At 39.2% G+C, this 21428-nt stretch overlaps 1 protein-coding gene across 4 annotated transcripts in view; it reads left to right on the top strand.

The window, feature by feature from the left end:
• DEUP1 (deuterosome assembly protein 1) overlaps window positions 1-21078 on the top strand; it is an 89571-nt gene extending 68493 nt beyond the window's left edge. For all 4 annotated transcript variants that reach the window (XM_032488339.1, XM_032488338.1, XM_032488337.1 and 1 more), the window contains 2 exons: window positions 656-770; window positions 20661-21078. In XM_032488339.1, coding sequence (XP_032344230.1) covers window positions 656-770; window positions 20661-20837 — 292 coding nt within the window. In that variant the 3' untranslated portion in view covers window positions 20838-21078. The remainder of the gene's footprint in view (window positions 1-655; window positions 771-20660) is intronic.
• Window positions 21079-21428: the final 350 nt, after the last annotated feature.

The following is a 21428-nucleotide window of genomic DNA, read 5'->3' as shown; positions in this document are numbered from 1 at the left end:
ACAAATTATGTACTGTGCCTTTCATCAAATTGTTGAGTTCAGTCCTCATAACAACCCTTTTTTGTAAGTGAAAAAATTAAAGTCACAGAAAGATATAGTCACCTGCTCAAGGTCATACAGCTAAGTGTGGAGGAGTTTCAGAAATGATGTAAATTGAAAACATCCTATAAATTATTAAGCCCTATAGAAATTAGAATTATTATATGGACAGTTGTTCTAGCATCAAAAAAAAAAAGTATAATTCTGTTAAGAAAGCCAGTGAGCTTAGGTGAAATAGAGAATAGAAGAAGAGTATCTATTTAGAACTGTCAAGGGCAGCCATGGTGACCGTTTTGAAATTTTTCTCAAACTGGTTTCTTGTTATTTAACTAAATGGCAAAGAGATACAACAGTAAAACACAGAAAGGGAAGCCATTAAGACTAGCAGAATATTTTTAACAATTACAAAAGTTTTCTGCTTCATTATTAATCGTTCGAAGTCTTTTAAGTGGAGTAGAAATTATCAGGAAAATGATTTTCAAAAAAATACCCAGATAACAAGCCCAAACATTTTGTTGCGTTTTCCCCCCAGTCAGATGTCAGAGGAATTTAAATCTTCAGCTACGTAAATAAGCAGGTGTCCTTGGTGGCAGTAACAACAGCCCTTCTCTTTTAGATTCAGCCATGATCGTGAGCCAAACAGAAGCGCCACGCCTCCCTTGCCAGCTTTGCCATTTCATACCAAAGAAATGACAAGTCCTTTGGTTAGTGATGATGAAGTATTCCCCATGGTGAGTTGCTGATTGTTACTTTTTTTTCCCCCTTTACAGGGTGGTTACTCTTACGCTGATATGATATACTAATATGTACATTAGTGGTTAAAAAAAAAAGTTTCTCCTTGAATAGGATGGGCCTGCGAGTTGTTTGGCAATGACTATCTGTAAAAGGAAAAGGATCCATCATGTTTTACAAAGTATTGCATCTCTAACACAGGCCAGAATTACTGGTGGCACTTTTTTAAAAATGCAGGTCACCCATGGATATTCTACGAGCCCTCAAAGATCTGTGTATTTAAAGAGCTACAAGTGATCTTTTGTACCTGTTTAAAAAAAGAAAATCTCTCTTATTGACTCTGACGTACGTACAGAAACACGCACGAATCAGAATTAGACAGCTTGATGAACTACCACAAAGGGAACACAGCAGTGTAGCTCCTACCCAGGCAGTAAACAGAACATTAGTAGCACTCCACAGGCTCCCTTACTGTCCTCTTCCGGTCACTCCTCACTCCCAAGGTAACCTCAGTCCTGATTTTTAACGTCATAAATACGTTGTGGCCATATGTAAATTTTATATAAATGATATCACACTATATGCGTTCTTTTGTTCAACATTGTTTCTGAGAGTCATCATCCATATAGTTGGCTGTAGTTTATCCATCTTTGTTTCTCTATAGCATTATATTGTATATAAGTATTACATACAGTGATACCACAGTTTATCCATTCTGCTGTCGACAGACATTTGAGTTATTTCCTGCTTAAGTCTGTTATAAGTAATGCTGCTAAAAACATTCCTGTGAGTGTCCTTTGTTGCACACGTGTCCACATTTCCACTGGATCGATACTTGAGTGGAATTGCTGGGTCATAGGATATGCATAAGGTCAGCTTTCACTGGTACTGCCAAGCTGTTTCCCTGCTGGAGCCAGTTCATACCCCAGCAAGTATTGGTGTTACTGGCCTTTTTAATTTTAGCTCTTACGGTCAGTGTGTAATAACACCATAATGTGGTTTTAACTCTTGTTTCCTGGTAACTAATGTGGTTGAACACCTTTTCATAAATTTATTGGCCATTTTGATATACTCCTCTGCAAAGCGTCTATTTGATTTCTTTGCCTAATCTTCTGTTGCATTGTCTTTATTCTTCTTGATTATTAAGAGTTCTTTATATATTCTAGATATAAGCCTTTTGTTGATTATGTGTATTACAAATATCTTCTCCTATTCTTACTTAACCTCTTCACTTAATGGAATCTTTTGATGACTAGAAGTTCCTAATTTTAATGCATTCAAACTTACAAATGTTTCCCATTATAGTTAATCTTTTGGTGTCCTATTTAATACTTTTTGCCTGTCCCAAAGTTGTAAAAATATTATCCTATGTTATCTTCCAGAGGCTTTGGCTCTTTTTTTTTTTTAAGTATACATCTGGAATTAATTTCGTGCAAAGTAGGATTCTTAATCCCTTTTCCCATGGAAATATTCAGTTGAACTCACACATGTTTTCCAGTCCTATAAATTCTTTGGATTTTCTATATTTAGAATCAATTTGATTTCCTGCTTTCAAACCTTTATACCTTTTTTCCTTTTTCTTGCTTTATTTTGCTAACTAGGACCTTTAGTAAATGTTGGGTAGAAGTAGTAGTATTTCCAGCATCTTTCTCTCACATTTAAGGGAAAGCCTTAAATATTTCATTGTTATGTATAATATTTTCTGTAGATATTTGGTAGGTTCCTTTTAAAAGATTAAGGAAGTTCCTTTTATTCCTAGATTAGTAAATTTGTTTTCATGAATTGATGTGAATTTTATCAAATGCTTTTTCTGCTTCTATTGAATTTACGTAATTTCTCCTTTGCTCTGTTAATGTGTTTTTTCTTGATGTGAGATAGTTAACCCAATTTTGAATTCTTAGACTATATCACACCTGATCTCTGAATTTGGTTGTTCATATTGGTTTAGAATTTTTGCCTTATGTTCACAAGAAATTAGCCTGTAATGTTCCTTTGTTGTCCTTGTCAAGCTTTGGTATCAGATTGTACTGACCTCATAAAACAGGTAGGAAGGGTTTTTAATTTCATATTCCTCCATTTCTTCATTTTCCTTGACTCTCTGTGTTGGTTTCTCTGCATAAGATGAAAGAGCCATCTCTCCTAGTCTTGAGGAAGTGGTCTCATGTAGGTTAGTTTCAGTTTTAGTATTTCTCTGTTCTCGAATTTTCATTTCATTCTTTTTTAGTTTCCAGTTCTCTGCTGAAGCTTTCTACTTTGTGATTTGATTTATTGAACATAATAATCATAGATTTTTTAAAGATATGTGGGTTTTCACTTCAGAAACTAGTAGTATTCTCAGCCATTACCTTTGCTTATATTCAAAGTACATTATGTAGTATTTCAGTTCCTCTCTATAATCTACAAATATTGGATACAAATTGTAAAAACAAACAAGCAAACAAAACAAAAACAGAAAATGTTTAAATTGGATGAATTATCCCATGAGTATTTTTCTGCCTTTCTGGAATCTATCACCTTTTGGTCGAGACTGGTATTAAGATATAAGCTACTGTGGAGGAAGGAGACTTAAAACCATTAACTTCTACAGTTTTAGAGTTATCTAAAGCCCTGAAATGCTCTTTTGTTTCATTTCAACATAAAATGCCAAAATTATTTGAACAGAATAAAATTCGTATCAATAAAGTAAAGTAAATAAACTTCCTCATTTTAACTATAGGAACCTCTAAGGGGACTTAGCAAATTGTGTATCAACAAAACTTTGATCTTTAAGGACTCCAGCGTAAGCCACAGTCCAGTCCAGCAAGAAGGGAAAAAAGTGATAAATTGCTAAGTGTTCTGTTGTTCTAATATCAGATGTTTTTAGGACTTTAGGATTATTAGTGTCTGCTCAAATATCACCTCATCAGAGGCACCTGAGAAGCCACCGCACAGAAGCACCTCCCTCTTCACTCCCTGTCCCCTCATCCAGTTTTCTGTCTTTCTCATAGCACTTTACCATAAGACATTTTATTTGTTTGCTTGTTTGTTTGGCTCCTGCCTGTAGAATTTGATCTCCATTAAAGTAGGATCTTTTCCTATTTTTGTTTAGTGTTTTAACCCCAGCACCTAAAATAGTGCCTGGCACCAGCAGGCACATAAAAAACATGCAAGAGTGTTTGTTGTGTAACTTAACGAACACTGGGTTTCTTTCCACCTCTAAAATTCTGAATTACTCCCTTCCTAACTCCAGAGTCAACCAAGAAAGAAAATTCTGTGCTGTTGTGGCTCTTGGCATGGGGACTTAAGCTGTGGTGGAGGCCCTAGAGTTCCCTGAAAGACATGGCCCAGCCCACTGTTTTCAGTCCAGTGGTTTCCACCCACTGCTGCATTTTGACTTCTACACCAGCACTGTTTATGCTTGGACCACCAGTGACCTCGTAGTTGTTCATTAAATACACAGTTTAAAGAAGCCATCTTCCTTAATCCCTTTCCGTTGATACTCTCATATTCTCTGGCTTCTAAGACACTCTTCTCCACTGATTCTCCTGCTGCCTTTCCCAATCTGCTTCTAGGGGTTTCCCTCCTATACCTGTCCCTTAAGTATTGGTGTTCATCATTCATTCATTCATTCATTCACTGATAAAATAAATGTGTATTAAGCACCCACTGTATGGCAGGTTCTGTTCTAAACACATCTTTGATGAGACTGACAAGTCTACAGTCTGGTGAAAAAAAGAAGGGAATTCCATCAACGGATGAATGGATAAACAAATAGTGGCATGTGTACGCAATGGAATACTCTTCAGCCATTAAAAAGAAGTGAAGTACTGATACAGGCTATGATGTGGACGAACCCAGAAAACGTTATGCTACAGGAAAGAAGCCAGATGTAAAAGGTCATATATTGTATGATTCCATTTATATGAAATGACCAGAATAGGTAAATCCATAAAAACAGAATGAAGATTGGTGGTTACCAGGGGCAAAGAGTGAGGAGGAAATAGGGAGAAATGCTTTAGTGGGTACAGAGTTTCCCTTTGGGATGATGAAAATATTTTGGAACTAGATAGAGGTGTGGCTTTAGCACCTTGTGAATGTTCTAAATCCACTGAATTGTTTATTTTAAAATGGTTAATCTCTTTTATGTGCATTTTATCTCAGAAAGAGAGAACAGTTAATGACCAGAAACAAATGAACAAATAAGAAAATATCAAATAGTAATAAATGCTGTGATGAAAAGAAAAGCAGGTGATATAATAGGAGGTGATGAGAGTGTGGGGAAGGACTTTAGGTTGAGTGGCCAAGAAAATGATTACTGAGGAACGGACATTTAGGTTGAGACCTAATAACAAAAAAGATCCAGTCCTGCAAAGATCTGGAGGAAGAGAGTGTCAGCCAGAGGGAACCAACCACTGGTGCAAACCTCTAAGACAGGAACAACTTTGGTAAGTTTGAGAACCAGAAAAGGAGAAGGGGGTGGTCTGGAGCTTACAAGGGCAAAGAGAGAATGTAATGAAATGGGGACAGAGAAACAGGCAGGGGAAGTTCAGATATGTAAAGACTGTAGGCCATGGGAAGGAATTTGGATTTTATTTTAAAGCAGTGGGAAGCCATTGGAAAGTTGCCAGTGGGGGAGTATGTGATCTGTTTAAAAAATTTAAAAATATCCATTTGACTGCCAAATGAAGAATAAATTATAGATGGGCAAAGGTAGAAGTGCGAAGAACAATTGTCAGGCTATTTCAGTGGTCTAGGCAAGAGATGATGATCCTGGCTTGGGAACAGTGGAAGTAGAGCAACATGTTAGATCCAGGAGATGTTTTGGAGAACAGAGCAGACTTGACAGTGGATTGGCTATAGGGAGTAAGGAAAAGAGAGGACTCAAAGATGTCTCCTAGGGTCTCAGCCTAAGCCTGGGGTAGAGACTGGTACCACTGTCTGACATGAAAGACTAGGAAGGAGCTGTGCTAGAGGAGAAGATCATGACTTCTAGGTTAGATATTAAGTTTAAAGTGTTTATTAGGCATACAAGTGGAGATGTTAAACAGGCAATAGGGTAGATGGATCTGGTATTCAAGGAAGAGATCAGAGCTGGAAATAAAATACGGAAGTAATCAGCATAAGGCTGATATTTAAATCTGTCAGACTAGGTAATAATATTAAGTGGAGAAGTTGTCCCAGGACAAGGCCTTAGACCATAGCATTTAGTGGTCCAGTGGGAATCCCCAAGGAGAGGAAAGACAGTTTGATGGTGAAGGAGGTGGATAGGACCCCCAGAGGGACAAGGTTCATTTGCAAAAGCAAAGTCATTAAGAAGGTAAGAGGAAATAGAATCAGCAGTATAGGTAGACTGAAGAGTCTCTGAAACAGAAGATGGCCTAAAATACAGCTCGCAGGGCCATAAGTGAGAACGTGGACAGACTAGGGAGGAGGAGTAGATGGCCAGGCCGTGGTAACTAACCATTTGACATCTGTGGTCATGATCTAAAGTGAAAGCAGTCCCTGCAGTAATGTAATTTCTCCTCCACCAACCTGCCCCAGCATTCAGATACCCCAGATATAGGCACGGTGCAGGCGGTTTAATTAGGCCTGGGTTTTACCAAGTAGCTAAGATACAGCCAGGTTAAATGGAGGGACAAATTGCCAAGTGGTTATGATGATGGGTATGGAATATACACCGAGTTAGGAAAGAAGGAATGATATGAGAAAGTGGGAGTACTGGACTGTCAGTTGGAAAAAAAATAGGTGGATTGCACAAAATCTTTGTTAGTAAATAACGTAGTTACCACTGATGACCACGTCAGGAACATGGCCATGGGAGTGGGTGCCTGAAATCAAGTGTTCCCCAGGGTTCCGTTTTGAACTTCTTCTTCTTTTATTTGTATATCTTGGATGATTTCAGTCAGACTCATGGCTTTAATTATTACCTATAACTTCCCAATATATGTCTGATCCAGACCTATCTTCTGAGATCTGGATTGATATATCCCACTGTCTACTTGACAATCTGTTTGAGTCCCAAGTCACCTCTAACTAAGGATTATTCAAAATTGAATACATTTCCTTCATTAAATACATTTCCTTCATTAATATATCAATTCAAAAAATGATTAAAAGTATACTCTGTGCTAGACTCTGGGGAATCAAAACTAAATAAGACCTTACCCTTAATGGGCTTCTTTTACTGTTTTTCCCTTCTCACTCAATAAATAACTGGCATTGATGTCACCCAGTCACTCAAGCCAGAATCTAGGAAGTCACTGGTCTGAGGTCGGGTTTCCTAGAACCTGAGGTGGAGGTTCTTGTGAAAGTGATTTATTGAGGCAGTGTTCTCAGCAGGAGTGAGGGAAACAGGCTAGGGGAGAGGGGGAAGGCTAGGTAAGGATGAGGTCTCCGCTAGAGATTTGTTTAACCTGGTCTCATCAGGAGCTTGGAGCATGAATTGCAAAACAGAGTTGATTCCCCTGGAGATAAGAAGTCTGGCTGGTGATTATGATGTTTGTTGTTGTTGTTTTTTTTTATTGAAGTATAGTTTAATTTTTTAACTGATTTATAATACTATGTTAGTTTTATGTGTACAACATAGTGATTCAATATTCTTATAGCTTATACTCCATTTAAAGTTATTACAAAATAATGGCTATATTTCCCTGTGCTGTAAAATATATCCTTGTTATTTATTTATTTTATGCACAGTAGTTTGTATGCTTAATCCCATACCCTGTATCTTGCCCCTACCCTATTCCTTTTCCCCACTGGTAACCACTAGTTTGTTCTCTATATCTGTGAATCTGTTTCTATTTTATACATTCATTTGTTTTAATTTTTAGGTTCCACATGTAAGTGACAATATACAGAATTTGTCTTTCTCTGTCTGACTTATTTCACTAAGTGTACTACCCTCTAGGTCATCCATCCACATTGTTGCAAATGACTAAATTTCATTCTTTTTTATGGCTGAGTAATATTCCATTGTGTATATTACATCTTCTTTATCTAATTGTCTGTCCATGGACACTTAGGTTGCTTCCGTACCTTGGCTATTGTAAATAGTGCTGATACAAACACTGAGGTGCATGTATCTTTTCAAATGATTGTTTTCATATTCTTCAGATGTGTGCCTAGTAGTGGGATTACTGGATCGTGTGGTAACTATTTTTAGTTTCGTGAGGGGCATCTATATTCCCATACTCCCACCAACAGTGTAGGAGGGTGCCTTTTTCTCCACACCCTCTCCAGCATTTATTATTTGTACTTTTTGATGATGGCCATTCTGACTGGTGTGAGGTGATACCTCATTGTTGTTTCGATTTGCATTTCCCTAATAATTAGTGATGTAGGGTTTTTCCATGTGCCTGTTGGCCATCTCTATGTCTTCTTTTAGGTCTTTAGGTCTTCTGACCATTTTTTGACTGGGTTATTTGTTTTTTTGATATTGAGCTGTATAAGCTATGTGTATATTTTGGAAATTAAGCTGTTGTTGGTTGCATCATTTGCAAATATTTTCTCTCATTTCGTAAGTTGTCTTTTTGTTTTGTTTATGGTTTCCTTTGCTGTACAAAGCTTTTAAGTTCAATGAGGTCCTCTTTGCTTATTTTTGCTTTTGTTTCTATTACTCTAGGAGACAGATCCAAAAAAACATTACTGCGATTTATGTCAAAGAGTGTTCTGCCTATGTTTTCCTCTAGTAGTTTTATAGTATCTGGTCTTACATTTAGGTCTTTAATCCATTTTGAGTTTATTTTTGTATATGGTGTTAGAGAATGTTCTTATTTCATTCTTTTACATGAACCTGTCCAGTTTTCCCTGCACTACTTATTTAAGAGATTGTGTTTTCTCCATTGTATTTTCTTGCCTCCTCTGTTCTTGGATTAATTAATTGCCCATAAGTGCAAGGGTTTATTTCTGGGCTCCTTATTCTGTTCCATTGATCTATTGTCTGTTTTTGTGCCAGTAACATGTTGCTTTGATTAATGTAGCTTTGTAGTAGAGTCTGAAGTCAGGGAATGTGATTCCTCTAGCTCTGTTCCTCTTTCTCAAGACTGTTTTGGCTATTCAGGGTCTTTTGTGTTTCCATACAAATTTTAAAAGTATTTGTTCTAGTTATGTGAATAGTGCCATTTGTATTTTGATTGAGATTGCATTGAATCTGAAGATTGCCTTGGGTAGTATGATCATTTTAACAGTATTGATTCTTCCAATCCAGGAACATGGTGTATCTTTCTATCTGTTTGTGTGGTCTTCAGTTTCTTTCATCAGTATCTTAGAGTTTTGGAGTACAGGTCTTTCTCATCCTTAGGCAGGTTTATTCCTAGGTATTTTATTATTTTTGACTTGATGGTAAATGGGATTGTTTCCTTAATTTCTCTTTCTGATACTTCATTGTTAATGTATAGAAATGCAACAGATTTCGGTATATTTATTTTGTATCCTGCAACTTTACCAGATTCACTGATGAGCTCTAGGAGTTTTCTGGTAGCATCTTTCGGATTTTCTATGCATAGTATCATGTCATCTGCAAATAGTGACAATTTTACGTCTTCCTTTCCAGTTTGGATTCCTTTTATTTCTTTTTTTTTTTTCTCTGATTGCTGTGGCTAGGACTTCCAAAACTATGTTGAATATAAGTGGCAAGAATGTGCATCCTTGTCTTGTTCCTGATCTTAGAGGAAATGCTTTCAGGTTTTCACAGCTCAGTGTGATGTTAGCTGTGGGTTTGTCATATATGGTCTTTATTATGTTGAGATATATTCCCTCTATGCCCTCTTTCTGGTGAGTTTTTATCATAATAGATGTTGAGGTTTATCAGAAGCTTTTTCTGCATCTGCTGAGATGATCATATGTTTTTTATTCTTCAATTTGTTAATATGGTGTATCGCATTAATTCATTTGTGGATACTGAAAAATTCTTGCATCTCTGGAATAAATCCCACCTGATCATGGTGTGTGATGCTTTTAATGTGTTGTTGGATTTGGTTTGCTACTATTTTATTGAGATTTTTGCATCTATATTCATCAGTGATATTGGCTTGTAGTTTTCTTTGTGATATATTTGTCTGATTTGGGTATAAGGGTGATGGTGGTCTAAGAATGAATTTATAAGTGTTCCTTGCTCTCCAATTTTTTGGTATAGTTTCCAAAGGATAGGTATTAACTCTTCTCTAAATGTTTGGTAGAATTCACCTGTGAAACCATCTGGTCCTGGACTTTTGTTTGTTCGGAGTTTTATAATTACTGCTTCAATTTCAGTCCTGGTACTTGGTCTGTTCATATTTTCTATTTCTTCTTGGGAGATTGTACCTTTCTAAGAAATTGCCCATTTCTTCTAGGTTGTCCTTTTTGTTGGCGTATAGCTGCTCATAGTAGCTTATTAGGATTCCTTATATTTCTATGGAGTTAGTTGTAACTTCTCCTTTTTGGTTTCTTACTTTATTAATTTGGGCCCTCTCCCTTTTTTTCTTTTCTTTCTTTTTTTTAATTAGTAGACTTTATATTTTAGAGCAGTTTCAAGTTCACAGCAGAATTGAGCAGAAAATACAGACAGTTCACCCATAGCCCTCCCCACCCACACATATATACTCCCCTACCCTCAACATCCCTCATCAGTGTGGCACATTTGGTACAATCGATGAACCAACATGGACACATTATTATCAACCAAAGTCCATAGTTTACATTAGGGTTCACTCTTGATGTTGTATATTCTATGGGTTTTGACAAATGCATAATGACATGTAGCCACCACTATAGTATCATACAGAGTAATTTCACTGCCCTAAAAATTCCTGTGCTCCATCTATTCATTCCTTTCTCCTTCCCTCTCCCCAAACCCCTGGAAACCATGATATTTTTATTTTTTCTGTAGCTGTGCCTTTTCCAGAATGTCATTGGGTTAGAATATTACTAAATGAAAGAAGCCAGTCTAAAAAGGCTACAAACAGTATTCTCTCTTTAATTTTTGTCATTTTGACTACAGTGTGTTTTGGTGTGTTCCTCTTTGGGTTGATCCTGTCTGGGATTCTCTGTGCTTCCTGTACTTGGGTGACTGTATCCTCTCCCAGGTTAGGGAGGTTTTTCTCTTCAAATATTTTCTTGGGCCCTCTCTCTCTTCTCCTTCTGGGGCCTCTATAATGCAAATATTAGTGCACTTGATGTTGTCCCAGAGGTCTCTTAAACTGTTCTCATTTCTTTTCGTTCCTTTTTCTGTTTGGCAACAGTGATTTCCACTACTCTGTCTTACAGCTCACTGATCCATTCTTCTGAATCATTTAGTCTACTGTTGATTCCTTCTAGTATATTTTTCATTTTAGTTATTGTAGTCTTCAGCTATGTTTGGTTGTTCTTTATATTTTCTAACTCTTTGTTAAAAACTTCTAGCTTCTTGCTCTGTGCATCCATTCTTCTCCCAAGGTCTTTGATCATCTTTACGATCATTACCCTGAACTCTTTCTCTGGTAGATTACCTATCTCCAATTCACTTAGTTTTTCTTCTGGAGATTTATCTTGTTTCTTTGTCTGAAACACATTCCTCTGCTGCCTCATTTTGTCTATGTTGCTATTTTTATTTTTATGTATGTGGTATGTTATTTACGTTTCTCAAACTTGGAGAAGTCCCATGCGTCCTAGCAGTGAACTCTCCTCTTGTCACCCAAGCTACATGCTCTATGGGTCCCCCCTTAGAGGGCTGCATGGGTCCTTGTGTTGTGGCAGGCTGACTATGTGGGTGGTCTGGTGGGCTTGTTGGCTCCTAGAGTGGTTGGCTGCCAGGCCCTGCCTGTGCAGATAATGCTGGCTGCTGTTTAGCAGGGCTTGGTCACGAGGTGGCTGGTGGCAGAACCCTAGGGGGCCCTGGGGCTGTTGCTGGCTCACTGGTGGGCAGAGTCAGGGTCCTAAAGACTCTGGAGCTGTTGCCCACCCACTGGCAAGTGACATCAGATCCTGGGGTTAGTGCTGGACTCCTGGCAGACAGAGCTAGTTCCTGGAGTCTGACTGCAGGGCCCAGGGATCCCAGAGCTCATTTCATATTGTTGGTGGGGGAAGTGGTTCCTGATTTGGATATGGGGTCTGGGGTGTCCAGAAGGTTGCTCTGGCCTGATAGTGGGCAGGGCCAGGGCCCAGTTAGTCCGAGGGTAGGGTCTGGCCTGCCTTGCAGGACTGTAGTTTTCTTGCTTCTGGTGTCTGTTCCCTCATGGGTGAGGCTGTTCTGGAGGCTTGTGCAGGCTTCCTGTCAGGAGGGGCCAGTGCCTGCCCACTGCTGGGTGGAGCTGGGTCTTGACACTCTGGTGGGCTGGGCCTTGTCTAGGGGCATGTCCAGAGGCAGCTGTGAGCTCGTTAGTCTTTAGGCAGCCTGTCTGCTGTTGGGTGGGGCTGTGTCCTGGCTCAGTTAAGTTGTTTGGCCTGAGGCCTCCCAGCACTAGAGCTTACAGGCTACTGGGTGAGGCCAGGTCTTGATGTTAATGATCCAAGATGTCAGCCACCAGGAGTGTTCACACATTTAGTGTTCCCCAATATGTCTGTCGCCAGTGTCTGTGTCCCCAGGGTTAGCCACAGCAATCCCCGCCTCTCCAGGAGACTCTCCAAGACCAGCAAGCCGGTCTGGCCCAGGCTCCTGTCAAATTACTGCTTTTGCCCTGGGTCTCAGTGTGTATGAGATTTTGTGTGTGCCCCTTAAGAGTGAAGTCTCTGTTTCCCCCAGTCCTTCAGTTAAGCCCCACTGGCCGTCAAAGCCAAATTCTCCAGGGGCTTATTTTCACAGAGCTGGACCCGGGGCTGGGGAGCCTGGCAGGGGGCTCAGAACTCTCACTCCTGTGGGAGGACCGCTGCAGTATAATTATTCTCCAGCTTGGGCGTTGCCTACAGGGGTATTGATTATATCACGAGTCGTCCCTCCTACCTGTCTGGTTGTGGCTCCTTCCTGATGGCTGTAGTTGTAGACGATCTTTTCTCATAGGTTCCAGTCTTTGTCACTGACATTTGTTCTGCAGTCGTGATTTTGTTGTACTCATGAGAGGGGGTGAGCTCAGAGTCTTCCTCTTCCACTGCCTTCCTGGCTGGTGTTTTGTGACCCTGTGTCAATCAGTCACTGCCTCTGAGATGTCCAGAGAATCAGCCAGCTGTGCGCAGCGAGCACCCGCAGCAGCGGGAGGAGAGGTGCACCAGCCTAGTGATGGGATCCGGCTAGGGCACTGACAGCGTCCTCTATGAGATCCACTTCCTGACCCACTCAGATCCATTTTCTGAATTTTCATGTTGTTCATTCCATCCAGGCAGAGCTTCTCCAAGATTCTGGCTGGTCGTAATTTTGGGGAAGACTTAGATGAGGAAGGTTAGTGGGACAAACTGTAGCCCTTGAGGCTGCAATTAGTCTCAGGGACTTAACTGATAATCCTCATCTCCTCACCCATTCTAGGTTCCCTTCCCCCTCAGCTGGCACTTCTCTTGGTCCAGGTGGCTTGTCTTGTAGGGCGAGCACCTGGTTACCATGCGCTTCTCAGAATGTGGTTTGTCATCTACAGTCAGCACTGGGCGTGAGAGTATCAAAAGGCCAGCTCAGTGAACCACCAGAGTACCAGATCTGTTCCTCACTGCCTGCATCCTGTAGTAGCAGTCTTAGCTCTTCACGACGATTAGGGTCAGCTACCTCTGCCAGTCTAGCGCCCCTGTTCTGTGCCTGTGATCCGTCAGCATCAGGAGCCCACGGTGACTAGGTGCAGCCAAAGCTTTAAGCTTAGGGAGACTTTGATAGTCTCACTTGGTGAGAGGCGTTCCCTGAGGTCAAGGACAGGTAGACCAACAGAGCCTAAAGACAGAGAAGGCACACATTTTCCAAGCGGGTCAACAGAGAGTGGGGCCTTCCGACATCCTCTCCTTTGTGCCCACATCCCTGTATTCTACCTGTTGGAAACAGTAGCACAAAACATGCACTGGTTTAAAGTCTATACCGCATCCTGAAGAATGGCACCCCATCCTCGCAGGGTGTGATTTCGAAGCTAGTGCCTCAGCTGTGCCTCCAGGAAGGCTCTCAGGCTCACGTCCTCTGGTACACGTCATGCTGTATGTGGTAGAACCAGTGAGTTACTCCGTGAGCCCTTATCAAGTGGTGCTGGCCAAGGCCCTGCAGGCAGGAAAGGCAAACCAAAGAATACATGGCAGTTCTGGTAGGGATGACACATTGCCCTTTCCAAGGTGTAAGGGGCCTGATGTAACACAATTGCCACGAAGAGGCTGGCTGGTCTCCTTAAGGGATGGTGCCATATCAGGAGCTTAACTTTGACCTCTACTGCAAGCACATCATTCAACAGGAACAGTAGCTAGATGAACCCTGGTGAAAGGGAGATGGTGCTGCTGGGCTCATGCATAATTTCCACTGGGGTGGCCAAGGACAGAGGCTACATCAAGGCATCCTGTCCACTTCCTAGATGTTCTGTCTCAACCAGGGCTCAACAGCACGACAGGAACTGTTTTGCAAACAGTATACAGTATTCTGCTCCGCAGATGGCATGGCCTTGCTCCAGAATCTTAAGGGTCTGCAACATAGCTTTCCCATCAAAACTTGCCAGAGGCTCCACAAGGCATTTTTCTCTACCACAAATTCTCCTAGTATGGGATCTGCCAAGTCATCTGGCCCAAGTAACAGGGTGGCTTGTCCCCCATTCCCAACCTACTGCAGAGGCCTTTTTTGCTCTGCGCCTTGTTTAAAAAAAAAAAAAAAAAAAATTTAGCAAACAAATAAAACCAACCAACCAAAAAAAAAAAAAGAACAGCCTTCTGTGTCACGCAATAAATCAATAAATGAGTCAGATTATTCCTCCCAAGAGTGGGATGTGCTGCCTCCAAAACATGAAAAGACCTACCAAACTTTGTCCTTTTTTTGTAGTGATAATTGTCTGTTCTAGTTCTGTGGAAAATGTCATGGCTTTTGACAGGGGTTGCATTGGATCTGTAGGTTGCTTTGGGTAGTACAGCCATTTTGATAATGCTGACTCTTCCAATCCCAGAGCAGAAGATATCTTTCCACTTCTTTGTATTGTCTTCAATTTCCTTTATCAGTGTTTTACAGTTTTCAGAATCCTTGGTTAAATTTCTAGGTATTTTGTTGTTTTTGATGCAATGGAAATGTTTATGCCAGTTATAAAATTCTGGTTTTTAAAGTTAAAAAAAAAAAAAAGTGAATGAAGGGCCGCAAATGGCAAAACATCCTTCCTTTTTATGGGTGAGTTGTGTTCCACTGCATATACGTGCTGCATCTTCTTTACCCATTCATCTATTGATGTGCACTTGGGATGCTTCCATTTCGGCAGTTATATATATTGTTGCTGTTAATAGCAGGTGTATGTATCTTTTTGAATTAATGTTTTTGCTTTTCTCAGATATATGCCCAGCAGTGGAATTGCTGGGCCATAGAGTGGTTCTATTTTTAGGTTTTTGAGAAACCTCGATATTGTTTTCCATAGTGGCTGTACCAATTTACATTTCTACCAACAGTGTACAGGGGTTCCTTTTCTCCACATCCTTGCCAGCATTTGTTATTTGTGTTCTTTTTGGTGATGGCCATTCTGACAGGTGTGAGGTGATATCTCATTATGATTTTGATTTGCATTTCCCTGATATTAGTGATGTTGAGCAACTTTTCATGTTCCTATTGGCCATCTGCATTTCCTCTTTTGGAAAAATGTTCAGTTTTTCTGCCCATATTTTAAATGGGTTGGTTGGTTGGTTGTTTGCTTTTTAATTGAAGTACAGTTGATTTAAAATGTATTAGTTTCTGGTGTATAGCATGGATGTACTTGAAGGGTATTATGCTAAGTGAAATAAGTCAGACAGAGAAAGACAAATACTGTAAGATATCACTTACACATGAGTCTGAAAAAATACAACAAACTAGTGAATATAACAGAAAAAGAAACAGACTCACAGATGTAGAGAAGGAACTAGTGGTTAGCAGTGGGGAGAGGGAAGGGGGAGAGGCAAGACTGAGGTGGAAGATTAAGAGGTACAAACTATCAGGTATAAAATAAGCCACAAGGATGTGCTGTACACCATGGGGAGTATAGCCAATATTTTATAATAACTATAAGTAGAGTATAACCTTTAAAATGGTGAATTATTGTATTATATATCTGTAACATATAATATTATACATCAGCTATACTTCAATTTAAAAATATGATGCTGTAAAATAAATACATAAATAAAAAATGCAAGGTGCAGTTTTTTCAGTATCTGCAAATCAATTAGTGTGATACACCACATTAACAAGTTGAACAATAGAAACCATACGATCATCTCAGTAGATTCAGAAAAAACTTTTGATAAAATTCAACATCCATTTATGATAAAAACTCCCCAGAAAGTGGGCATAGAGGGAACATGCCTCATAACAAAGGCCATAGATGACAAACTCCCAGCTAACATCATACTCAACAGTGAGAAGCTGAAAGCATTCCCTCTAAGATCAGGAACAAGAAAAGGACTCCACTCTTGCCACTTTTATTCAACATCGTTTTGAAGTCCTAGCCACAACAACCAGAGAAAAAAATAAATAAAAGGAATTGACCCACACACCTAGATTCAGTTAATCTTCAACAAAGGAGGCAAGATTATACAATGGAGAAAAGACAGTCTCTTCATCAAGTGGTGCTGGGAAACCTGGACAACCGCATGTAAGTCAGTGAAGCAGAACACTCCCTCACACCATCCTCAACAATAAACTCAAAATGGCTTAAAGACTTAAATATAAGACAAGACACTATAAACCTCCTAGAAGAAAACATAGGCAAAACATTCGCTGACATAAATCATAGCAGTGTGTTCCTTGGTCCATCTCCCAAGGCAATATAAGTAAAAGCAAAAATAAACAAAAGGGACTTAATTGAACATAAGTTTTGCACAGCAAAGGAAACCATAAACAAGATGAAAGGACAACCTACAGATGGGGAGAAAGTATTTGTAAACAATGAGACTGGCAAGGGATTAATTTCCAGAATATATAAACAGCTCATACAACTCAATGACAACAAAAAACAACAACAACAACAACAACAACAACAACAACAACAACAACAACAAAAAACCCAATCAAAACATGGGCAGAAGACCTAAATAGACAATTCAATAAAGACATACAGATGACCAACAGGCATGTGAAAAGATGCTGGATATCACTAATTATCAGAGAAATGCAAATCAAAACTAAAGTAAGGTACCACTTCACACCAGAATGGCCATCATTAAAAAGTCCACAAACAATAAATGCTGGAGAGGGTGTGGAGAAAAGGGAACGTTCCTACATTGTTGGTGGGAATGTAGTTTGGTACAGCCACTATGGAAAACAGTATGAAGGTTCCTTAACAACACTAGAGTTACTGTATGATCCAGCAATCCCACTCCTGGGGATATAGCCAGAGAAAACTCTTAATTCAAAAAGATACATGCACCCCCAATGTTCATAGCAGGACTATATACTATAGCCAAGACATGGAAGCAACCTAAGTGCCCATCTACAGATGACTGGATAAAGAAATTGTGGTGTCTTTTTATAATGGAATACTACTCAGCCATAAAAAGGATGAAATAGTGTCATTTGCAGCAAATTGGATGGACCTAGAAATTATCATGCTAAGTGACATAAGTCAGATAGAGAAAGACAAATATCATATGGTATCAGTTATATGTGAAATCTAAAAAAATGGCACAAATGATCTTAGTTACAAAACAGAAACAGACACACAGACATAGAAAACCAACTAATGGTTACCAAAGGGGAAGAGAAGGAGGGATAAATGAGGAGTTTGGGATTAGCAGATAAAAACTACTATATATAAAATAAACAAGCACAAGGAACTATATTCAATACCTTGTAATAACCTATAATGAAAGAGAACATATATATATTTTATATATATACACACACTGAGTGAATATGCTATACACCAGAAGCTAACAAACACAACATTGTAAATCAACTATGTTTCAATTTTTAAAAGTTAAAAAAAAAAAAGGAATCCAGATTGGAAAGGAAGAAGTAAAACTGTCACTATTTACAGATGACATGATAACTATACATAGAAAATCATAGGGGGAGGTCACAGCTCAGTGGTAGAGCGCATGCTTCACGTGCACAAGGCCCTGGGTTCAATCCCCAGCACCTCCATCAAAATAAACAAGTAGATAAATAAACCTAATTACCCCCAAAACAAAAACCAAAATATAAAATAAGGAAATCGTAGATGCCACCAGAAAACCCCTAGAGCTCATCGGTGAATCTGGTAAAGTTTCAGGATACAAAATTAATATACAGAAATCTGTTGCATTTCTATACATTAACAATGAAGTATCAAAAAGAGAAATTAAGGAAACAATCCCATTTACCATTGCATCTAAAATAATAAAATACCTAGGAATAAACCTGCCTAAGGAGGCAAAAGACCTATACTCTAAAAACTCTAAGATACTAATGAAAGAAATTGAAGACCACACAAATAGAAAGATACACCATGTTCCTGGATTGGAAGAATCAATACTGTTAAAATGATCATACTACCCAAGGCAATCTTCAGATTCAATGCAATCTCAATCAAAATACAAATGGCATTATTCACATAACTAGAACAAATAATTTTTTAGAAACTTTGAAACACAAAAGACCCTGAATAACCAAAACAGTCTTGAGAAAGAGAAACAGAGCTAGAGGAATCACATTCCCTGACTTCAGACTCTACTACAAAGCTACATTAATCAAAGCAACATGTTACTAGCACAAAAACAGACACATAGATCAATGGAACAGAACAGGGAGCCCAGAAGTAAACCCATGCACTTATCGGGCAATTAATCTAAGACAGAGGAGGCAAGAATAGACAATGGAGAAAAGGCAATCTCTTCAATAAGTAGTGCAGGGGAAACTGGGCAAGTTCGTGTAAAAGAATGAAATTAGAACATTCTCTAACACCATATACAAAAATAAACTCAAAACGGGTTAAAGACCTAAATGTAAGACTGGATACTATAAAACTACTAGAGGAAAACAGACAGAACACGCTTTATCATAAATCACAGCAGTTTTTTTGAATCCTTCTCCTAAAGTAAAGGAAATAAAAGCCAAAATAAACAAATGGGACCAAATTAAACCTAAAAGCTTTTGCACAGCAAAGGAAACCATAAACAAAATGAAAAGACAATGTACTGAAAGGAGAAAATAACTGCAAATGAAATAACCGATAAGGGATTAACATCCAACATACACAAACAGCTCATACCACTCAACAGCAAAAAACAAGCAACTCGATTAAAAAATGGGCTGAAGAACTGAATAGACATTTTTCCAAAGAGGAAATGCAGATGGCCAACAGGCACATGAAAAGATACTCAACATTGTTAATCAGGGAAACGCAAAACAAAATCAAAATAAAAAAGAACACAGGTAACAAACGTTGGTAAGGATGCCAAGACAACAGACCCTTGTACGCTGCTGGTGGGAATGTAAATTGGTGCAGCCACTGTGGAAAAAAGTATGGAAGTTTTTCAAAAAACTAAAACTAGAACTCCCATTTGACCCAGCAATCCTACTCCTGAGTGTATATCCAAAAAAAACCCAACAAAAACAAAAACACTAATTTGAAAAGGTACACGCACCCCAATGTCCATAGCAGCATTATTCACAATTGACAAGATATGGAAACAACCTAAGTGTTCATCAACAGATGACTGGATAAAAAAGATGTGTTACAGTATACCACAGCAGAAATTAATTCACCTTTTCCTTCCTTCCTTTCCTTCCTCCCATTTCTGCTTAAGAGATGTCCTGACATGTCTATATCACCAGACACCTACAAACACGGTGTCAAGCCCTGAATCACTTGGGGGGTCATCTTTCACTCTCCAGAGTACCTGTGTCTTTCCAGGCCTTCGACATGCTTGCTACTTCCTGCTCATCAGGTCTTAGCATGATGTTTATGTCAACAGATGATGTCTTATAGTCTGTAGTCCTTGGACTGTCCAGATGGTCCAGGCTTCTTCAGAATGTATTGTGACAACATCATTAACATAAAACATACCGTTGGGGCGAGAACATGGATGTGTACTGCTGTGTCTGTGTGAATTCTGCTTCTGAACCTCCTCTTCACTGAGTATGAAAAAGAAGAGTCTGAGGACCACAGAACTAAAAAATTAAAGTACGAATTTCACTAACTTTATTTTTTAATTAGCTTAAAATTATTTTGAATGAAGCACTGTAAGAGTATCTGATATTGCCCTTTATTCCTCAGCCACAGATTCTGTGTGTGTGTGTGTATAAATAAGCACTGAACAGGTCACGGTTAGATGAGCACTTCCATACCACCACGCAGGGTGCAACTGGGCCCTCATCACTGAGACGTTCTCAGCTGTAACTGGACACATAAGATACGCCGCAGCACTGAGATGCCCTGCCATAAGCAGCCACTCTTCCCTTGAGATACATCATGCCGCCAGCCCTCCCCACCCGCTAACTCCACGCAGCAAGGAGCCCCCTTTTACACCAGTCCTTAATTTACTTTCCTGTATAAGCTTTCTTTGCCCAGTCTACTATGATCTTTAGCTTTTTGGAGTTGCCTATTTTCAGATGCAAATCATTGGTTTTGCAAATGAGTGGAGTACATTTTAGGCAAGTTCTGTGGTAATTACATTGTCCCAGCATTTGCAGTAGGACACTGGAGCTTTTTAATGTAAGGATGCTGTGATGTTTTCCTTCCTTGAGGATTTCATTAGCAGTGACTGCGTTACACTGGTAGAGGGAGTTCAGCATAAGATACAGTATTTCAGTAAGAGCTGCAGGGTTTGCTAGTTTGTCAGGGATGAACCATGCTCGGAATTACGAAGATTTTAAAAGGCGTTGTGTTCCTCATCTAACTTTTCTCTCTTTCTCTCTTTAGTCTCCCCCAGATATATCCTTCCCAGCTTCTCTGGCTGCACAGCATTTCCTTCTGGAGGAGGAGAAGCGAGCAAAAGAATTGGAAAGACTCCTAAATACACATATTGATGAACTGCAAAGACACACAGAATTTACGCTTAATAAATACACCAAGCTAAAACAAAATAGACACATATGAGCTTTTAAACTTTTTTATTTGCTTCTCTTACCCCAAGAAAAAAAAGCTCTGGCAAAATATTTACCAAGCTGATTAATGAAACTGAGAAATTTTGTTCTGTTTTCTTGAGTAAATTATTTCTGTAAGGCAGCTAGAAAATAGTAAGTATTTTGTTCGATAAAGCTGTTTGTATTTCTGCGTTAACATAATAAATTGTTCAGCCACAGAGTTACTGTAAAATAAACATGACTGCACCAAAAGAGATTTTTTTCTCCAGTCTAAGGAATAGTTTGGAATTAAATACGCAGTTTTTTCCCACATGAATCATGTTTACTGAAACAACCCATTTATTCTGTAACAACACGAGATGAGGGAAGGGGACTCACTGTTCCAACTCTACACGGATCAAGGGCAGCTCTGATGTACTAGGTTTGAAAACTCAGGGATTTTTAAAGATGAAAAATATGAAGTACTTTAAGCTATGTAATATCCTAAAATTTCTTTTAGAAGAAAAAAAGACACAGCTTTACAGTTTCTGCAGTCATCTTTGTAATGGCTCTCTGTTTTAACACAAAAGACACGGCGTGTGCTGTTCACACACTTAAAACATGT

Source organism: Camelus ferus, chromosome 10 (genome assembly GCF_009834535.1).
Source record: "Camelus ferus isolate YT-003-E chromosome 10, BCGSAC_Cfer_1.0, whole genome shotgun sequence".
Lineage (NCBI taxonomy): Eukaryota > Metazoa > Chordata > Mammalia > Artiodactyla > Camelidae > Camelus > Camelus ferus.
This window is presented reverse-complemented; position numbering and strand designations above follow the sequence as displayed.